Source organism: Podarcis erhardii (genome assembly GCF_964252035.2).
Source record: "Podarcis erhardii genome assembly, chromosome: 6".
NCBI classification, from domain to species: domain Eukaryota; kingdom Metazoa; phylum Chordata; class Lepidosauria; order Squamata; family Lacertidae; genus Podarcis; species Podarcis erhardii.
Window position 1 is genome coordinate 93,127,092 of NC_138510.1, and position 21,218 is coordinate 93,148,309.

Here is a 21,218-nt window from a genome sequence, read left to right on the forward strand (position 1 = left end):
ATAATGTGATCTCAGAGTCTCCAGTCTCAAGTGTTACTACAAATCAATATATGACTTTTTTTTCTTTTTTTAAAAAAAGCTCCATCTCACTCCCGTTCCCATTTACCTGAATCTGTGTTGAGGCGCCTTGAAGACAGGTGTAGTGCAGAATGGTAACTGCGCCGGCGGGACTTGTAGGTGTTTTCGCTGCTCTTTTCCATGGAGAACTCATCTAACCAGGAGGTGTTCGTCCGCTTGTCTCGAATAGTAGAAAAGGAGCGTCTCATGGAGCCAGGATCTGTAACCACCTGGAAACGTATCCCATGGGGGGTGGGGTGGGGGGTGGGCAGGATGGTTAGCAAGGGTCTGCTGCTGTTCAGGAGGCAGATTTGCTATTACCAATTCATGATATATAATGTCACAAGGATTTGCCTAGTTTGGGAAAGTGTAAAGACACTTAACAGCAGATGGGTCTGGAGGAGCCGCTCCCACTGAATTTTGTGGCGGGCATGTACTTCTAATTATGATTAGGTTAACATAATTAACATACCGGTAGAATGACAGCAACTGCCCCACTGATGTCCCACGCTTCCTCGTAAGTAGTGACAGACTAGAATTTTAGATTTAAAGACTGAATAAGACTCTGTTCCCCCCAATTCCTGATAGCAACTACTGGAACTCATATCTGGCGAGTCTGTGTAGATTCATCTATTACAGGATGTCCTCAACTTACATGAATGGACCAGCTCCTGAAATCTGCTGTGTCAAATCACATCAGCACTACTGTTTCAGAGTCAGGCTGAAAACTTGCACAGAATCTGGACTTGGCAGGTAGAAATGGGCGGATATGGGAAATGCTATATTGTTAAGCAATAGCAGAGTATATTTTATCTACTGGGTGCTGATAGTACATTTCAAGTACCTCCTGAAACACTCTGGGCTCTTTCTTTTGAGGGAGGGCTGGGGTTGTCAATGGCAGAACAAAACTTAATGATTAAGGGGGGGGGGAGTACATGGGAGCTTGAAAGGGGGAGTGTGAGCATATTCGCCTTCCAATAGACTCTGGCCATTCTCCTCATCTGAGAAAAGGAGTCTGGGCTCTGGATGACTTGCTCTGATTTGCTCAAGAAGACTGATCGCTAGTATATATATATATATGTGAATGTGATAAAAATATAAAAATCAGTATTACTGTGTTACTATTTATGATTCCCTTGATGAAAATTTGAGTTTCTGGTGGTTTGTAATATTTTGCTTACATTGAGTTCTTTTTAAATAACCAGAAAGTTTAGTTTCAGTGTTCTTTGGCTGAAGCGTGTTCTCCTTCATGGAGAGCACGTGTTGCGGTGGGGGCCGCCAGGACACTCCAGAGTTGGGGGCGGGCTAACTGACCGTTGGCCACTGGTGCGATTGGGGCTTCCCTTGTTGTTGGGAAGAAGTTAATGTTGCCATTTGTTGATTGACAGCCAGAAATGCTAAAACTCCTTGCACGAGGCTAGGGCTTCCTCTTTTCGCCCGTGCATCGGATTGCCCGTCCCTCCCTCCCTAGAATTAGGGTTGTTCGCTTTGACCTTGCTATGCCTGTCAGGGGGTTGTCTGCTATGCCTGTCATGGGCCCAGTAGGAATTTTGTCCATCTGGCTGATTGGCTGGGGCCATTTGGTTTTTGCCTACTGCGTAGCAAATCGTCACAACTTGTAAGGTTGCGGTTAGGCATTGGTTTATGGTTTGGTTGGTTGAGGGGCATGGATTGGCTGTGCCTGCCCCTCTAATACTGCTGCTGCAAGGGATTCCATTAAAGGAATTGGGGGCTAACTATTGCTTGTCCACTCTGTCAAGGGGGCTCAGGCCATAGCGATGAGCTCCTGGTTGCATTTGGGGTGAGGGCAGGTTCCCTGCTCCGTGATTACCGCCAAGTGTATTCCCCTATTCTGACTTTCGCATCGTGCGGAATGTCAGTCTGTCCCCCATGGTGGGGGCAGATAGTCACAACCAATGCCCACACAACCACTCACATGTTTGTATTTTAATAAAGTTGTGGCCAAAATTATGCCAAAAATCTTAAACAAAAATTCTGTGTGATGTGTGAGTTATTGGGGTGGCCCTGGGGACCTCGACACGCAAATACAGTGGTACCTCACAAGACGAAATTAATTCGTTCTGCGAGTTTTTTCGTCTTGCGATTTTTTCGTCTTGCGAAGCACGGACTTTGGAAAAGCTTCAAAAATCACCAAAGTCTTCAAAAACCTCAAAAAAGGCTACCACACCGCGTGCTATGAGTTGCTCCTCGAAGTCAAGTCGCAACTGCACCCCCTGAATGCACGGTTTTAAGAAAAAGGAAACAAACTTGCAAGACGTTTTTGTCTTCCAAAGCAAGCCCATAGGGAAATTTGTCTTGTGAAGCAACTCAAAAAACAAAAAACTCTTTCATCTTGCGAGTTTTTCATCTTACAAGGCATTCGTCTTGCGAGGTACCACTGTACTGCTATTGCCAGCAACACCCAATGTCTCCCAGCTTCAGATTATCTGTCTGGGTCTGTTTTGAATCTGTGGCCTGCTTTTCACTGAAATGATAAGTGATAGTCTGAGCCCTACTATTTCAGTCGCTGGGGGACTGAATGCTTTCCCTCACTTAAAAATTCCCCGGGTGTACAAAACTGTCCTCTTTCCCTCTGACATGCTGGTTTCTATATCCTGGCTGTTTCTTTTGTATGAAGGAACACTTAATTCACAAGAGCACACACTTGCAGTCTGAAGCAAGGCAGCCCAGATATAGCTTCACCTGTGAGAATGAGGCCTTGAATTTGAATGTCAAATTCTCCATTTAATTCCCATATCTCTCATTAAAAAATAAATTTTAAAAAACCACATCTTCGGCTAAATTGCTCTTTCTCATTTATAAATCCAGTCCTTAATTTTCTGCTAGCAAAAGCCTTCTTTTTCCCCACTCCTAATTCATTTACTCATCTTTTGCCTTTTCACCAAGTCCATTCTCAGCCTACTTCCTGCCCCCTTTTCCCCTTTGCTCCTACTTTTGAGATTCCCTTCCCTTCCCATTCATTCTACCCTTCCATCTGGAAGCTCCTGCCTTCCTGTAAAACTCTGGTTTTGCTTTCCATCATTCTCCCTCCTGTGGGATCAGCCAGCTGTTACTGGACACCCCTCTCTGTGTCTAGAATCGAGGGGGAACAACGAAACTTTAGGGTGCGATTTTCTGGAACTGGAAATCGTTGCACCAAGGGAGCAACAGCAGAACTCAGCTGTCAAGTTGCCATTGTTGTCAAGCACAGATTTCTCAGCAGAATGACTGAAGGGTACAAAGTCCCTGCTTCCCTCACAATTTGCTTATGCAAGCACTGCCAGGCTGACACAACAGACGTTGACAACAACTTTTGCAAACAAGGGCCCTTCAAGCTGAGAGTGAGAGTTTAATTACCGCAAAGGAGCATAGGCTTAAGATTACAAACCTGGGAAAGTGTGTATCTCTCTGTTAATCAAAAATGATTACGAGACGGACAGACAGGGGGGAAAACAAACCCTGGCTCAACAGACAAAGAGATGAAGTATGGCCAAGATCAGGACAGAATGCTTGGTGGCAGCCATGTAGACAAGTGTCTTAGGACAATGGGAATAGATTTGAAAGAGGTGGCGGCTATGTCAAGAAAATAAATAAATACTTTCCGGGTGGGAGAAGGGCTCTTCCAAACTGTCGCCATTCTTGCTGCCACCAGCAACAGTCTTGGTTGAAGGAGAGCAAGAAGGTGGTTTTCCGCAAAGCACAACCCTGCTACGTTTCACTGCAGTCTTGGAAGAAGGTGGCAGGAAGGATTAGTGTGAAAGCTGAGCAACGGAATGGCTGATTCCCTGCTTTGCCCCATGGTGGCCTTGGACAAGTTACTAATTCTGCATTCCAGCTCTCCATGGGTGGTTAGAGAGTATATTCCCCATCTCGGTGAAGGCAGAGCCTTCCAACTCTTTTCTCAAAGGGGATGGAGGACTGCCTCGTAGGCGGCCAACTCAAATGACACCAGTGACAAATTTTAGCCTATGCACCCTAAAGCTAAGCATCAGCCTCCTGTGGGAAAGGTTCATGCATCTCATGTCATGCTAAATTCCTGTTTGTTCAGTCATTGTTTCACTTGGTTTTACCTGGGGATCCACAGTCAGGCGTGGCATGGAAGAGGCCCTCCCAGATACAGCTCGTTCCTGAGTATCCACCGGGAGGTAGCTGCCACAGTTAGAGGGCTGCACTCTTTTAAACTCTCTAACCTCTGGCTCCTGGAAATAAACACACAGCCAAGCTCATGGGGTTTTGCTTGATCACATAGGTTGCCATCTGCTGCCAATGACTTTTTCATCAGTGCATTAGGAATGGCTTTAGAAGTGTACTTAAAACACAGTGCTTTATGCTGGTAAGAAAGGGAGCAGGAGACTGAAATCCTAAGCACATTGGCACTCACTAGCAAGCAAGGAAGTGTGCTTAGGAATATTTAACAGTAATTGGAAAACAGGTGTGTTGGTTTCAGTCTATCTGAGTGTGGAAATCCAGCACAGCTTTTTCTTCCTATTGGATGGTGTGTGTTTTTTTGGACATCAGTTTGGATTTAAATCAATGGCATTCAAAGGGAACCACTGGGCTGGATTTCTGTGCCTTTCTGGTTTATCTCCAGCTGCAGTTCTCAAAGCACTTTCACTGGCAGAAATGTTCTTGATGCCAGATATGTGCACTCTGTGGGCTCTGTTCTTGGATTTTTTAAAGCCCGGCAGATTATGTGTGTTTCTCTCTATCTGATCAATTAGTAACGGCTTTTCCGGACATGCACAAAGTGTTGGGATATTTCTGTTTGATGTCCATTTTCATTATTTCTCTTTTTGTTAGGGGCAATAATGATAAATCATATAATTATTTTATTGGGTGGGGGGAGGTCAGGGAACAGTGGCTCAGATTGCATGCAACCACTGTTTAGCCTTATGAGGGTGAGCGGCAGCGTGCCCTCGGTTAACATGTTACACCTTCCCTCCCTCCCCCCAGCATGGCTGCAGTGGGGAGACTGAAAGCTTCAGCTTCCATTTTAAATAAACCATAGTTTAACATGTTATCCAATCCTTAAACTATAGTTAATCTTAACTATGGTTAGTGAGAACAAGCCAGAATCACAAACTATGGTTTGAAGTAGGCCTGTTTCCATAAACCATGGTTAGGATTCCATAAACCATGGTTAAGATTAACCACAGTTTGTCCAGGATTCCATAAACCATGGTTAAGATTAACCACAGTTTGTCCAGGATTCCATAAACCATGGTTAAGATTAACCACAGTTTGTCCAGGTTCAGACAACATGGTAAGATCATCAAAAAGAGAAGGGACACCATCTGAATTCCTTCTTGAAGCCTAAGGCTCACCTAGCCGTATACAAACCAGCCTAGTATGTCACTGGTAGGAGTGACATCACACAGAAGAGTCTGGCAAAAGATTGCCTGCAGTTTCTTGTTTCAGGCTGAAGTGGGAAAGAGCACAAGCATGCACACTGTATGTTTTGTGTGTGATACAAACTTTACACTCTGAGAAGCACACAGAGCAGACTGGAGAGGCACACTTATATAGCACTGAAGTGCAACAAGTGTCATGGGTGGCACACAGATGTGCACACACGCACAACCATATACACACACACAGACACTAGTGCTGCCGACTGAAAAGTTGAGTGCATGTTTGGGTCAGAGGCATATGTTCACATTTGTGTGATGTGACTAAACAGTTTAGTTTTGCAGCATGGACACCAGCAGTGAGACACGATGAACACAAACCCAGAAGCACTGGATACTGTTGTTGTTGTTGTTTTAACCCTGGATAAACCACCTGATGAAATGGCTACAAAATGAGAGGAAACCAACCTGTGAAAAGACCAGCATTATCAACAGTTTCAATGAACAATGAATTTTTTAAAAAACTAGTTTAAGCCAGAAGTAACCACTGATAGCATCCCAACGATCTGACTTGATTATTAATCGGTAGTTTGCATACATTTTGCATTTCTAAAGTTCTGCAAAACATGTCTGTCCATAGCCAAAGGATTTACAGTTGCGAGAATGATTGTACCTTCCAGTAGGGCTTATCCATTCACTGATTCTCTAGTTGCTAAAATTGTCACTGAACATTCATTAAGGTTAAAAGTCTCTTAGAATCTCTAAGAAACAGTTAAAAGCAACAGTTTTATGTGTTTTTATAATGGTATATTCTATTGTTGTAACCTGCCCTGTGGCCTTATGGAGAAGGGCAGGGAAATAATCCAATGAATATGAATAGGTATAAAATAGCGTTGAGGGAACTCCTGCTTTTGAAAAGAAAAACCTGTCTGATTGCACATAATGCACAGATACAGTGGTACTTCTGTTTATGAATTTAATTCATTCTGGAGGTCCGTTCTTAAGCTGAAACCGTTCTTATCCTGAGGCGCACTTTTGCTAATGGGGCCTCCCGCTGCATGTGCGCCTCTGGTGCGCAATTTCCATTCGCATCCTGGGGCAAAGTTCACAGCCAGGAGCAGCTGCTTCCGGATTAGCGGAGTTTGTAACCTGAAGTGTTCATAACCAGAAGCGTTCGTAACCAGAGGTACCACTGTACCGTGTTTTATTTGGGTTTGGAAGAGGAAGGGAAGGCAACATTCAGTAACGTTCAAGTTTTTAAATACATTTCAGATTAAAAGGACAAAGCAATATATTTTGTGAGCATCTGTTGTTACTTTTGTATACCTCATGAGAACCATAGTAAAGATAACCATGTAGGACCCTGATTCCTATCGGGAGCAGACAAGAGGTCCTGCCTACCAGAAATCTCCTTTCTAGGTGGTTGTAGGACAGCGGCAAACTCTGATGGCTGAGTGTGTTGGTGGTACTCAGAGTTAGGCTCCTTCATTAGGTCTATCATATTTGTGCAGCTATGACATCAGCACCCCTTGATAGTCTAAGAGGAGAGACAAGGAGTGGATATTTCCCAGACGAATACCGTTGCTCAGGTAGACAATTGAGCCTTGCCTGGCATACAGAGAAATTCACTCTTCTTCTTGTAAAACCTGCCCCATATTCAGGCCTGATCCTGGTTGTACTCTGTAGTCTAATCTTCTTCAAGTCAGCTCCTCTTGGCTTCCCAATGATCCTATCAGAGACGAATCCAGGAATGGTGGCACATGTTCCCAACAGTCATCACAGGTCTCCTCCTTTTCTCTAACTGAAACGGCACCCTTGCCCTTCGACAAGAAGGGCTCAGGGTGTGACCAGACAGAATTTTGGAGAACTCGTATCTTTTTTTAGCCTCTTGACGTAGATATAAATAAACAAAGGGGAGGGAATTAAACCTGGCCCAGTTTCAATACAACACCCCACAGGATGGCTTTTGGAAAGACTGGCAGAATATTTCCTAGGAATAAAGGTCTAGAAGGAGAGAAGAGGTAAGATTAGTAAAGCCGTCTATTTAGGCAAGCACACTGATGCTTGAACCCCAGACGACACCTCAAAGTGCCAGGATTTCACATGAAGCAGTGCAGAAAGCCACTTCCGCCCTTTGGAGGAGGTGGAGTTGTGGGCTTCACGGCCCCAGCCTCTGTGTGACTGGAGGATTCCCAGCCACGTCACCTCCTGGCCAGCCAATTGGCTGGCTCTGGGGGTGTGGGCCTGCCCTATTTAAACCAGGACGTGGCCGGAGATCTCCCTCTTTGCTGCCTGCCAGCTGTTCCTGTTTTTCCCACCCTCCCGCCCTATAAGGTTTTCGTTCTTTGACCTTGCTATGGACCTTGGCTGGTCGCCCTTGAGGGGCCTGGTAGGAATTTTTCCACTTGGCAAATTGGCACTAGCCACTTGGTTTTTGCCTACCATGTAGCAAATCGTCACAACTTTCTTGGTATTGGCGGTTAGGCATTGGTATTGCTCTGTAGATGGAAGAGGGGAGATAGCGCCATCACCTGCCCCACATATTGAAGGGTAGTCTGATAAAGGATTCCAGGGGGCGTGGCCCTGCCCGAAGCCTATGGAGGTGAGGGCCTAAGGCACGCCCCCAATCAGTGACCCTGGGGGAGTTCCTAGTTGATGTGCATCAACAGGGCTCCCCCTACTGGTGGTTGACCCTTCCTGGACTTCAAGTGGACGGGCTGAAGTCGGATATAGTTGGTTAGGACCAATGCCTAAGCCAATACCTCTCATCACCTGTAACCAATAAAGTTGTGGCCTTATTTAGCCCATTAACCTTAATAATTGTGTCATGTGTCATTATTTCCACTGGGGGGGGGGGGACTCGCCACGCAACAGGATAGCACGAGAAGCATTCATAAATGGACTTACCAGAGATTGCTGCTCTTGATATTCCCCATGGGATGGATCCATGCAAGCCAGCTGGAATATCTCTTGGGGAGAGAGTGGGCTCAGGGAAGGGAACCCGCTCCTGCTGCTCCTGTAAAGTTAACCTAGCTTCAAATGAAAGGAGAACACAAAGCTCTGATGGTCCAACTCCTGTCGGTTATTTCTCTGACTCCCACCAAACAGAAGATCTTGCAGCATTTCATTAAGAGCCTCACTCCATGATGAACAACACGCCTTCTCTGGGGCGCAGTGGATAGCTCAGCCAGTAGAGCATGAGATTATTGATCTCAAGGTTGCGAGTTCAAGCCCCACATTGGGAAAAAGATTCCTGCATTTCCAGGGGCTGGACTAGATGATCCTCATAGTCCCACCCAACTCTAGAATTCTACGATTCTACGAAGATCTCCAGAGGCCACTGCCATTAGAAATAAATGTTCATTTAGAGGAGAAACGGGGCCTTCTCTGTGTGGAGTTTGTGGAGTTCTCTTTGGGAGAAGCCGCTGGACCTTTTAAGGTGTTATGGTTTTATTACTATTGTTAAGCTAGCCATATATTAATAAACACAAGGGGCATGATCCAACCAAAGTAAGGTCCACTTTAATCCTGTTTATTCCAAGGGGAGAGGTCACACATGCAACTTAACTCTGTCCTGTTAAACTCAATGGGCTTATGAACCTGGATTGTGCAGGAAGGATAAGAAAGCCAATTTTAATTTGCACACAGCAGCAAAAGATTAAAAAACAACGCCGTCTTCAAACCTGCCCCATCAGCTCTTTGGTTTCTTTAATCAATAGTGCCACCCGTACAGCTGTACCATCAACTATTTTTCCTTCCAAATAAATATGCCCAAGTAAATGTAGTACTTATGGAACATGTACAGTTGGTTGACAAGCCAAATTTAACAAGGGCTGAATCAGAGAAAACCTTTTCCGCAGTGGCCTATATGTTTCTGTAATAATGTTTTGTACATGCAGGGGGTTTCTTTGAATAATATTTTCATTCGAAGTTATTTCTAGACTGCATGTAGAGTTTGAAAAATGCTATCAATGGGTTGTTGTTTTTCCCACATTCAGACTTTGACATAGCACAGGATTTGAAAAACTTTGGAGGAGGAATGGAAAAGGAACCAGGGGCTATTCTGGCCTTTCTCCCATTCAGCCTTTATGATCAGGGCTGGTTTCTTTGCAATTCTGCATCTTCTGTGGACTATATTGGAGGCACGCTGAGTCTTTCTGTAGTAGAAAACACTGCTGATAGCACTGTACCCATGATTACTTCTGTTCCCTAGAATGATGCACCTGCCAGGTTATGGCAAGACCCAATTCAGATTTGTCTCCCATTTATTGGTCATTTCTGTTACATCTTTTGGCACTGTCAGATGGTGAGCTGGTGTTGTTGTTTAGTCGTTTAGTCGTGTCCGACTCTTCGTGACCCCATGGACCAGAGCACGCCAGGCACTCCTGTCTTCCACTGCCTCCCGCAGTTTGGTCAAACTCATGCTGGTAGCTTCAAGAACACTGTCCAACCATCTCGTCCTCTGTCATCCACTTCTCCTTGTGCCCTCCATCTTTCCCAACATCAGGGTCTTTTCCAGGGAGTCTTCTCTTCTCATGAGGTGGCCAAAGTCTTGGAGCCTCAGCTTCAGGATCTGTCCTTCCAGTGAGCACTCAGGGCTGATTTCCTTAAGAATGGATACGTTTGATCTTCTTGCAGTCCATGGGACTCTCAAGAGTCTCCTCCAGCACCATAATTCAAAAGCATCAATTCTTCAGTGATCAGCCTTCTTCATGGTCCAGCTCTCACTTCCATACATCGCTACTGGGAAAACCATAGCTTTAACTATACGAACCTTTGTTGGCAAGGTGATGTCTCTACTTTTTAAGATGCTGTCTAGGTTTGTCATTGCTTTTCTCCCAAGAAGCAGGCGTCTTTTAATTTCGTGGCTGCTGTCACCATCTGCAGTGATCATGGAGCCCAAGGTGAGCTGGTAGCATTCTCTTAATTGTTGCTTTCCCCTTTTATTTTTCAGCAGAGTCTATATGCTGTTTCCCCGAATGCACATTCTGTTATGTTTTGGTCACATAGCAGGCGCGAGCCTCCTCACCTTTCTTCCAACTCCTCCTCATGGTTATTTAATCATTTCTAGAAGTTGTTCCTTCTCCACCCACCCCCCTGTCACACACACACACACACACACACACACACACACACACACACACACCACAGAAAACAGTAAAGGACTTCATGCAGAGTGACTTTCTCTCTGGTTGTGAATTTTCTCCACTAAAAGAAGAGTTAACGTTCTGCCCTTTCTAAGAAACTGTAATTCCTTCCCCCTTTGCAGCAAGAGTAATTAAACACACACACACACACACACACACATGAAACAACAGGAATTCTCTAATTGGGGGGGGGGTCAGATTAGCAGCAGTGGAAAGAGGAAGCAATTAATCAGGCAGAAACCAGCAGGAGGAGCTTGAAGAAAAATAAGGGGAAATAGCAACAAGGAACCGCCACACCTGTGGAGTTTTTGCTAAGGTTCCATTCTTTTCAAATCGGATTTTCCATGGTAGGGAAAAACAGGCAACAGTCGCTGGTAAAATATCGGCTGATTCTACAAGGGGATGGCAATATTGTCTGAACTGCCTGTGTTATAAGAATTCTAAGGTCTCAAATGTAGAATAAATATTCATAAATGCACACATATCTAAATATATAAACCAGGGGTCAGCAAACTTTTTCAGCAGGGGGCTAGTCCACTGTTCCTCAGACCTTGTGGGGGGGCTGGACTATATTTTTTTGGGGGGGAAATGAACAAATTCCTATGCCCCACAAATAACCCAGAGATGCATTTTAAATAAAAGGGCACTTTCTACTCATGTAAAAACACACTGATTCCTGGACTGTCCGCAGGCCAGATTTAGAAGGCAATTGGGCCACATCTGGCCCCCAGGCCTTAGGTTGCCTACCCATGATATAAACCATGTGTCTGAAATAGTACAGGAGAGTAATCCTGAAGCCATTTTGACTCTCCCATGAACCTCAAAATATTCCTCTGAAGTAAGGGAGGCAAATGGGGAAAGGCTTCCCATTGTCTTTTCACCTACAAATCCTGTCTTAAGGGCATATTTGTGTATGAATAGGGTGAGCCAGTGACCTGGATTCAGGAACTAGAATATTAACCATCACAAAAGAATAGCCAGGTTGCACAGGTAATGCAGTCAGTGACCATTATCAGGTATTCTGGCAGACAGGATTTCTGCTGTAGACTGCCTCCTATAGTGTATGTATGATGATTTTGGGGTGGTCTTTGGCTAAGGGGGTTGGGCAATGTCCAAAGTCTTTAAAGGTTCCTGCACACTTTTGTTCAGGGTCTCTCCCTCCTTGAAAGGAGGGAAGAGAACTCTGCTGCAACAGAAAAATAAATATCTGCCTTGCTTTCCACTGGATCCTGCCTCCATCCATTCTTCTCTGACCAATCATGGACTTGGGGGGCTCAGAGCCCCATGGGGAGTTGGGCAGCAAAAGCCAAACCCCATTTTTTACATCACCTGTAAACTCAGTTGAATGGGGTATGGCCGTCATACGTCGAGTGCCTCATTTGGAATACGGAAAGGTGTTTATGTCAATTCTGGTTCCTCTGCTTCTCATTTCTCCATTCTTCAGTCATTTTTTGCCCCATTCCTGCATCAGTTTGCGGTACCACAAAGATCTGCACACTCCCAGCATATGCAGTCTTGCCTCATGTAGAATCACAGAATTGTAGACTTGGAAGGGACAAATCCAACCCCTTGAGATGCCGGAATCTTTCACCCTATATGGGGCTCAAACCCACTTGAGATTAAGAGCATCACGCTCTACCAACTGAGCTATCTATGGTGACTAACACACACACACACACACACTTGTGCAAGCAATTTTCCAGCACGCCATGCATTTTTGTGTGTTATGCACTTCCTCTTCCTCTTCCCATTTTGCATGCATATATTTGTTGAAGAGCTGCCTCACAAAATGCAAAATGTGAAGGACAGCTGAATGACGGTTCTTGTATTGGTTGTGGAGTGCAAATTAAGCAGGCCCATGTTAAATTGCAAACTGGATTACAGTGGTGCCTCGCAAGACGAAAAGAATCCGTTCCGTGAGTCTCTTCGTCTAGCGGTTTCTTCGTCTTGCGAAGCAAGCCCATTGACGGCTTAGCGGATTAGCGCTATTAGTGGCTTTTAGCGGCTTATCGGATAAGCAGATAAGTGGCTTAGCGGCTTAGAAAAAGGGGGGGGGGAACCCCGCAGGAACTCGCAAGACATTTTCATCTTGCAAAGCAAGCCCATAGGAAATTCGTTTTGTGAAGCACCTCCAAAACGGAAACCTCTTTCGTCTAGCGAGTTTTCCGTCTTGCGAGGCATTCGTCTTGTGGGGCACCACTGTATTTTGTTGCAGTGGAGGAGGGGAACAGTCTGTCGGTTGTCCCTCCCCCTTGCTAAACTGCATCGGAGCAAGCAAGTGGGACAACTCTCCCACAGATGCTCTCCTCCCCTGCTGATCACAGGGAGTCCAAATTTATTATTTCTCTCCCACCCTTAGCCTGGGAAGAGCACATTGTATATTTAGTGCTATTTAAAATACAACACAACCGCAGCACGAACACGCAGAAATGCCCGCATGGACATGTCGTTTTACTCAAACATCTACACTTACAGTCCTGAAAGGGCATCTTGCTGGAGGTAAGGGAAAGCTTTGGCATTAGAAATGATCTCCTGAGGAAGAGAGGAAGGCTCCATGCGCTGGAACATTGGGGCATTTTTCTGAATTCAAAATAATAAAAAAAGGGGGGAGGGGGAAATAGTCTCAATTCAAAATACAGATTGGTAAATAAACAACAACACAGTGTTTCTTAAGGGTGAATCTAGTTGTGATAGGGAACTGCACCTCTTTGGCATGCACATCTGAAGTCGGTCGGGTGTGTGTATCTTACAACTAAGTGAGTGAGAGCAGTTGAATCCTTTCCCCTGCCCTCCCCTCTCTTCCTCTGGCCATAGGACGCGGGTGGCCCTGTGGTCTAAACCAACAGGCCTCTTGGGCTTTCCGATCGGAAGGTAGGCAGTTCGAATCCCCGCAATGGAGTGAGCTCCCGTTGCTCTGTCCCAGCTCCTGCCAACCTAGCAGTTCGAAAGCAGACCAGTGCAAGTAGATAAATAGGTACCACTGCAGGGGAAAGGAGGGGGAACCACTAAAGTTCCCCCCCAATCTGATCTGGTCCTGTTAGATGAGCTGCACTGGGGGGAATTTCTAAGCCTTTGTGGTTACTTATAAGACAAATCATGCCTTCTCCATTGCTCATGAACTACAGTAAGGCTGTAAGCATGGTTTATATGGGATGGAATGGGATGTCACAATCAATGGCATTCACTTCAGGGAATGCACCCCTCCACCCCCCCCCCCCCGGGATGGAAGCATCAATGTGACATATGCTATGGCTTGTTCCTTATGGAATCCAGTACGGGAGACACCGTTGACCCCCTTCTGTGTTGCCCCCTGCCCGTTTATTCCTAGGGCCACCATTGCCTTGTAAATTGCCTGAAAGGCTAGCTGGAAACTGTACATAAGTCAAGATGAGCTCCTTGGAGAAACAGCAGAAAACAAGCCTAACAGTTAAGGCAATCATGAAAAACCAAATACGGAATGCATCAATAGGTTGGAAGTCATCTGTTAACTCCTGCGCAAATAACTCCCAGCTGCCCATGTTGACCTTTCTCGTGCAAGTATCATTTCCATAAACTTTCAACCCTCAATGCAGTAGGATTGCTGTTACTTGCTGCGGTGGACGTGTACCTGTTCTTCCAGTTGCTGCCTTTGTTTTTTAGCTTTACTCTGCTTATAATAGTCCATTATCATCATGGCTGCATAGATTTTTCCAACTGTCAGGTCCGTTGCTGGAAGTAAAAGGCAGAGTTCTATGTTAACAGAAATTATGCTCTTCAGGTGCATTAGCAGCTGTGTAGAAAGTTGAATCAGGGACATGCCAGTCATTGCATGGCTGTGAAGCAACCATACAAGTTCATTACACAAAGGAACGCCCTTCGCTCTGTGAATCTTGAGGTGCCATTGGCTATCTGTTTGAGGCACCTCCTGAAAAATGTGTTTTTCTGTTCAGCCCTATTTTTTTTTTTTTTCTAAAACTGATTTTAAAAGTGTGCAGGTGTGTGTGTGTGTGTGCATGAGCAAACGAAGGCGTCATGACACCCGGAGCGGGGCATCGCTACATAGGGTGCATGTGCGGCATCATTACGTACGGCGCATGCGCTGTACATAGCGACACCACACATACGCTGTACATAGCGGTTTGCTGCCGGCGCCACTCCAGCGCCGTACAGATGGTGCCGGGATTCTCTGCTCGCGGCTGCTGCCATGAATGGAGGATCCTCCACATGCAGCTGCATTGGTGCGATGGCTGCTCGCACCATTGCGAGCCTCCACGGGGTGCCTTCTTGTCACCCTCCCAGACATGGCACCCAGGGCGCACCGCCCCCTGCCCCCCATTGCGACGCTATTGTGTGTGTGTGTGTGTGTGTGTGAATTGCTCCAAAGGTTGGCTACTTGGAGATGAGAATTAGCAGGAAAATACTTCAGAATTTCATTCTCATGTTTATGCCTGGGACCTAAAGATAGACGGTCACATTGCTTTTTTTCTAAAAAAAAATGTTTAAGGGTACTCTCGTTTTCCAACTCATATTGAAATACTGCCCCTCAATGAGGCCAAACTTATATCCACAACATGTTTAGGGGTATGTGTACCCCTGCGTACCCCCAGAAAAAAGCACTTGATGGTCATATAAAATATCTGCAAAGTAAATGGCCAGGAATCAGGAGGTAAATGTGATCGTTTATCTCCCTCTTCTTTTTCACTCTTTGGCAACCAAGCATATCTCTCTATGCATCTATCTGTCCTTCCAACCATCTACCGTTTCCTACTTCTTCCAGTCTTCCCTATCCCAGTCCTGTCGTCATAGGGACCTGGCAGCCGCAACGCCTAAACAATAGCTCACTTTTTGGCATAGGCACCAACAGGTCCAGCATCTTCTGTGAAAGGTGAGGCCAGATGGTCAAAATCTCTTTCTGGAGCTCGGAGTCCAGCTGCTGCCAATCTGCACCGCCTAGGAGAAAGCGGGCCAAAATGAAACTGAATAAATTTTTATTAAGATTTTAAAGATTACAGAAAAAACAAGAAAAATAATAACAATCAAAGAATAAAAAAAGAAAAAAAACAATACATATAAAAAAGCAAAGAACATCATCTAAAAACAGAAAACAGAAAAAGAAAAACAAAGAAAAACCAATCCAACAGTGGAAGAATGGCAGATGAAGATGATGGATTTTTCAGAGCTAGCCGACCTGACTGGAAGAGTCCGTGACCAGAAGGAGGAGGAGTACCAGGAAGAATGGACAAAATTTAATGATTATTTAAATATGTTAAGTTAATCTAATTGGAAAAAGCTTGCAATTACCAGATAGGTTTAGGATTTAAATATGCAACGTGATGAATTAATATGCCTAATGCTGAATTGGAAAGAAAGAAAGATATTAAGTGATTAAGTTAATTTTATAAGAATACTGATTTGGAAAACCATTAAAATGATATTCATTGAAATTCAACTAGGGGAATACAAGGAAGTCACTTAACAATGTTAATAAAATTAGTTTTACTAAGGTTATGATTTATGTTTGTTTGTTTATGTGTTTGTGTGTTTATAATTTTGTGAAAATCAATAATTTTTTTGAAGAAAAAAAAAGAAACTCAGGTGGATGTGCAGTGGGTGGAGGGGTGTGTTTCATATTTTTTATCCCGACAACAACAGTGAAATATGTGAGGCTGAGAGCACATGACTTGCCCAAAGGCCACACAGTCAGCCTCATGACTGTAGAAGGATTCAAACACCAGAATACCTGGCCCAAATGTAGACCTCTGGTCCACTATATCACAGTGCCTCAGCAGAAAGAAATACAGAAATACCGAGAAGGGAAGTGTTCAGTACAGAACTGAACACAAACATCAACAGAGGCCCATTAATGCACAGGGGCAACCATATACAGTATATTTAATCTAGAGCTTCTGCTGTCAACACTGGGCCTTGGAGGCACTCAGAAGCAGCACGGCTGATTTTGGGTACCTCCAAAGCTCAGAGCGTCAAAGACAAGACTCCTCCCCTCTCTTGATGAAGAGGAGGGTGGAGAGCCAGCCCAAAACATGTTGCTTCTTGAGGTACAACAGCAAATGTCCCACTCTGCAAGATAAGGTACCCAGTGTTGGCCAAGTTATTTTGGCACGAGAAGCAGAGAATCTCAGGAGCACCTCTCCCTGGAACAGCAACAAATTAAATAGCTAAAAATGTATTATCCTTTAATGGCACCCAAAATCAGACATCTCACTCGGCCCTTATGGTCCTGGAAGAGAGACACCCACAGATTCTAATTGGGTACCAAGGTCAGCCAAAATGAATGGACTCCTGGCATCAGGGTTTGACACAGTTCCCATTTTCCCTCCCATTGTGAGACTGCGGGCACAAGGACATGGTAACTGTTAGAATTCCTGCTCCATGATTGCAGTCATGGGATTGTTGTCTATCATATGACGGTATATGTTTTGACTCCACAGAGTGGGAAGTGGCAGAGACAGGATGTTTGTGTTACTGTGTTCTGTGAAGTGGGACTATTGACCTTTGTTCTTTCTCTTTGCTGTCTGATGCTAGAGAGAGAGGAAGCCATGTTGCAGTGCTCCGTGTGTGTTTATATGTAAATAAAGTAGATTAGCCAAAATGCTGAGTTGCTGAGGTCTGTTACGCAAGCTGCAAAGACTCTGCGGATCCCTAAATGTGCTGGTGTCTGTTGGCATCCGTCACTGTGATGTTCAGGCTAAAGAAAGCTTTTGAAGCTCCCGAACGATTGACCAAGAGGGAGAGATCATGCCAGTCAGGTATGTATCTCTGTCAGGGTCCTACCTGAGTGTAGGACGAGCTCCTGACAATAACTTGTCTTCATTTAGCAATGGTCTGGCAAGTTTAGCTCTGCAGGGGTCAAGTCCCGGCATCCCTGCCAAAACTAATTTCCACCTCCCAACCTGCAGGGCAGAAATGTTTCCCCCCCTCCAGATTAGATCCTTTCACATACAGGAAAGCTTCAGAAAGCTGCAACAGCTATCAAAACCAACAGTTCTTTCTGAGTTGCAAGTAAAATTCAAATGGTTGGGAATTAAGACACGTTGGTGTCAATAATGCAGGAAATCTACTCCCCCCCCCCCCACATAAGTCCTACATACAACTTTCAAAATTATCTTATTATACACACTGTCGGTCCCTCATATAAGATACCAGGCCTACTGCAACCCACACAAGCCTTCTGTTAATCCCAAAAAGCTGATCCTGGTGGCTCCATTCAGATTCTGATCCTAAAGCCATCCCACACAGACCTGCTGTCACCAGCCGCCCGCTTTCAGTGTCAGTAGTTTTTAGGGAGAAGCTAAGCAAAAGCTTTGCGGATATCCCTAAACAACATGTGAAGACAGATGCCCTACTATTTCAGCGCCCGCAGGAAGTGACAAGCCAATAGGCACCCATCACATCTATAAGAGAAAAAGGGCCAGTGTGTTCCTAATTTATGCTGGAGAACTGATTTATTGGTGCTTGTCCCAGGGCTGGGGGAAAGGGTAGGTATGTCACAGGGGCAGGGAATGTACTTTGCTGCTCTTAAAATGTCATGCTTGGGTGTGTACATACCACACATTTAAAGCACATAAATAATCCTGGGGACTGTGGTTTGTTAAAGACAGTGGTGTAGGAAGGGGGTGCGGTAGGGGCGGGTCACCCCGGGTGCCACTGCTGAGGGGAGTGACAAACTGGAAAAAATAAGTATTTTAAAAATAAACTTATTGAAGCTCGTCTCTGAGAGGTGGGCAGGGCTTCCCGGGTCCCGGAAGCTTCCTGTGACCCTCCTTGCCTTGAGACGTTCACACTGCCCCCAACCCAACTGGCCAATCAGCTAAGGCTGGGGGTGCGGCGAAGGCAAGGAAAGGGCTGATGCTGCTGAGGCCGACTTCCTTAGCTCCCCCGCCAGCAGCAGTTGGGTTTTTTGGGCCACTGAGTTGGCCTGCAGAGGCCGAGGTGGCTGCCAATAGTGCCTGGGTTCCGGGGCGCATGTGGATGACCTCCTGGGCCGCTAAGCCAAAGCTGCTTATGCTCACAATGTTCAGTAAATAAACCAGAAAATAACAGTTGAGACTGTATCTTATTTTTCCATCTTTTAATAGTTTGAATGTGGGGGGTGGGGGTGGGAAGGGACAAGAAATTTTCCACACCGGGTACCCCCTGACCTTGCTATGCCTCTGGTTAAGGATGCTCAGAACTGTAGCTTGGTGGTGGGCAAACTACACTTCCCACAATTCTTTGAGGGTGGCCATGTACTTTAAAGGTACAGCATGTACACAGCCTTTATACAGTGGTGCCTCGCAAGACGAAAAGAATCCGTTCCGCGAGTCTCTTCGTCTAGCGGTTTTTTTGTCTTGCGAAGCAAGCCCATTAGTGGCTTAGAGGATTAGCGCTATTAGCGGCTTTTAGCGGATAAGCGGCTTAGCGGCTTAGAAAAAGGGGGGAAAGGGGGAAAAAGTCAGAAAAACTCGCAAGACATTCTCGTCTTGCGAAGCAAGCCCATAGGGAAATTCGTCTTGCGAAGCACCTCCAAAACGGAAAACCCTTTCGTCTAGCGGGTTTTTCGTCTTGCGAGGCATTCGTCTTGTGGGGCACCACTGTATTCACCCAACCATTTCTGAAGTGTGAGGGATATGGAGTAGACTGCCGAAACAGTTTCTTTTCTGCAAGAGTCTCAGGCATTGGACGATTGGCAAGATTCCCAACCACGGGCCCCTCTGGCTGTTCCATCTCAGCCCCCTGCCCCCGCTGCTTTACCTTTAGCAATCTTAATGTCCAAAGCTGTTCGAATGAGCGCCATCAAGGTGGAGGAGAAATGGACGGTGTTGTCCTCGGCCACCGGCATATTCATCAGGACCAGCCTCTGCACAAGAAAGTGGGGGTGGGGAAGCAGGGGTGGGGGGAAGCAGGCAGAAAACAATATCGAAAAACGTATCAGGGAGACACGAGAAAAGGGGGCTTAGAATGCATCAAGTGGGATAGCCAAAAAGGAGGGCAAGGATCGCCCCCTCCATCCCCCCCCAGCTGGTATCACGTCCGTCCCCCCCCCCCAGTGTGCCTGCTTGCTGTCTTTTGCCATTTTTATTCATCTTGTTAAACCTACATGTCGTTTTACTGACTTGGAGCAAGAAATAGGACTTTGCAAAGGAGAGACAGCCCCAGGGGATCTGTATCTCTATCTTTTTCAGAGCCATTTTGTCTCTTGCCCCCTCCCCCGATTTTGTTGAATCTTGCATCCCAGGATACAAACTGAGGCCTCTCTGTGATAAACTTGCTACCCAGCTACATCCTGGCGCCCCCTTTTTGAGTTTGCGTTTAATTTATTTCAGAAGAAAGATTATGCTTGGCAGAACATGATTGCCCATGCAATGACTTGAACTCATCTCAAGTCTGAAGCGGGAGGAGAGAGAGAGAGGGAGCGGGTGCAAATGAAGAAAAACTGATGACCAAGGCAGGAGTGGGTAAGTCATGCTCCTTTTACCCCCAGGAGGGGAGAGTGAAATGGCCAAATCCACTTCCCAGAGTGTACAGACTGCTTTGTATATCGTTCTGTGCCCCCCCCCACCTATTCACCCAACCTCGTTCTGGTCCCTTCAGAGCCACCATTGACCCAAAACCATTAGGTGAAATTCAGGCTCAAAAGTAGTAAACATGTTTCCGTTTGTGCAATATGTTTTTTCCACCTTGTGTGCTTCTAGCAACAGGTGAGTGTGAGTGCAAGTAAGCGCTGCCATGAACAGAAACTACCGTATTTTTTGCTCTATAAGATTCACTTTTTTCCTCCTAAAAAGTAAGGGGAAACGTGTGTGCGTCTTATGGAGCGAATGAAGGATGCGCAGCTATCCCAGAAGCCAGTTCTGGCTTCTGAGATTCAGAATATTATTTTTCTTGTTTTCCTCCTCCAAAAACTAGGTGCGTCTTGTGGTCTGGTGCGTCTTATAGAGCGAAAAATACGGTAAAATCCTGGCTAATGCCACAGACAGGCAAATCTGAATGGCTAAAGGATATATTTTCAACAGTCCTCTCTTGTACAATCTATACTCAAATGTGTCTAAGTCCTGAAGCTTCGGCTGCAACCCTGTCACAGAATGCACACAGGATGCCAGAATTTCCAAAATGGTGCCTTCTCTCACCAGATCATGGTCTCCAACAACCTGGTCTGCAAATTCCTTCTGTTACTAACAAGGATTGAAGGAATGCTGCTTAATGCAGTCAACCACAGCACTCCGAACATCACACAACCCTTTCTGGCTCAGCTTCAGAGGTGGGTGTTTCTGGCCATCTAGGCTGCATGACTGAACCATGCAATTGTTAAGTCATGAGCTCCACTGAAGACAATTCAGCTTGGTGAATATTTCATGCTCCTTCTACAGCCTTCAGCCTTCCTTCCTTCTATTTCCATTAGTCAACACAGATTGAGCTGCACGTTTTCAGAGCGATTGCCTATAATCTTTACAGTTAGTTTTCCATATGGCCCAACACAAGGGAACTAAATATATGCCATTCAGGACTGTAAAAAGACAGTATATTTTATTGAGCTAGCTGGTTATCATAGAATGGGAGAATTGGAAGGGTCATGTTCTGGAAGGTTTCAGTTTTCAACTCTTATCAGGCAGATAGTTGCTGCCTTGCCGGACATCTTTGGGAGAGGAAGAGGTTAAGGAGTAAACCCTGCAGAAATCTGGAACGGAGT

General features: G+C 45.5%; 1 protein-coding gene across 1 annotated transcript in view; it reads right to left on the minus strand.

Annotated features, from left to right (window-relative positions):
• The window catches only part of CACNA1E (calcium voltage-gated channel subunit alpha1 E), a 477,487-nt gene that overhangs the window by 12,654 nt on the left and 443,615 nt on the right, over positions 1-21,218 (minus strand). The window contains exons 43-49 of the mRNA XM_081866509.1: positions 19,283-19,388; positions 15,374-15,481; positions 14,160-14,260; positions 13,026-13,132; positions 8,313-8,421; positions 4,128-4,256; positions 107-287 (exon numbers count right to left, since the gene is read on the minus strand). Coding sequence (XP_081722635.1) covers positions 107-287; positions 4,128-4,256; positions 8,313-8,421; positions 13,026-13,132; positions 14,160-14,260; positions 15,374-15,481; positions 19,283-19,388 — 841 coding nt within the window. The remainder of the gene's footprint in view (positions 1-106; positions 288-4,127; positions 4,257-8,312; positions 8,422-13,025; positions 13,133-14,159; positions 14,261-15,373; positions 15,482-19,282; positions 19,389-21,218) is intronic.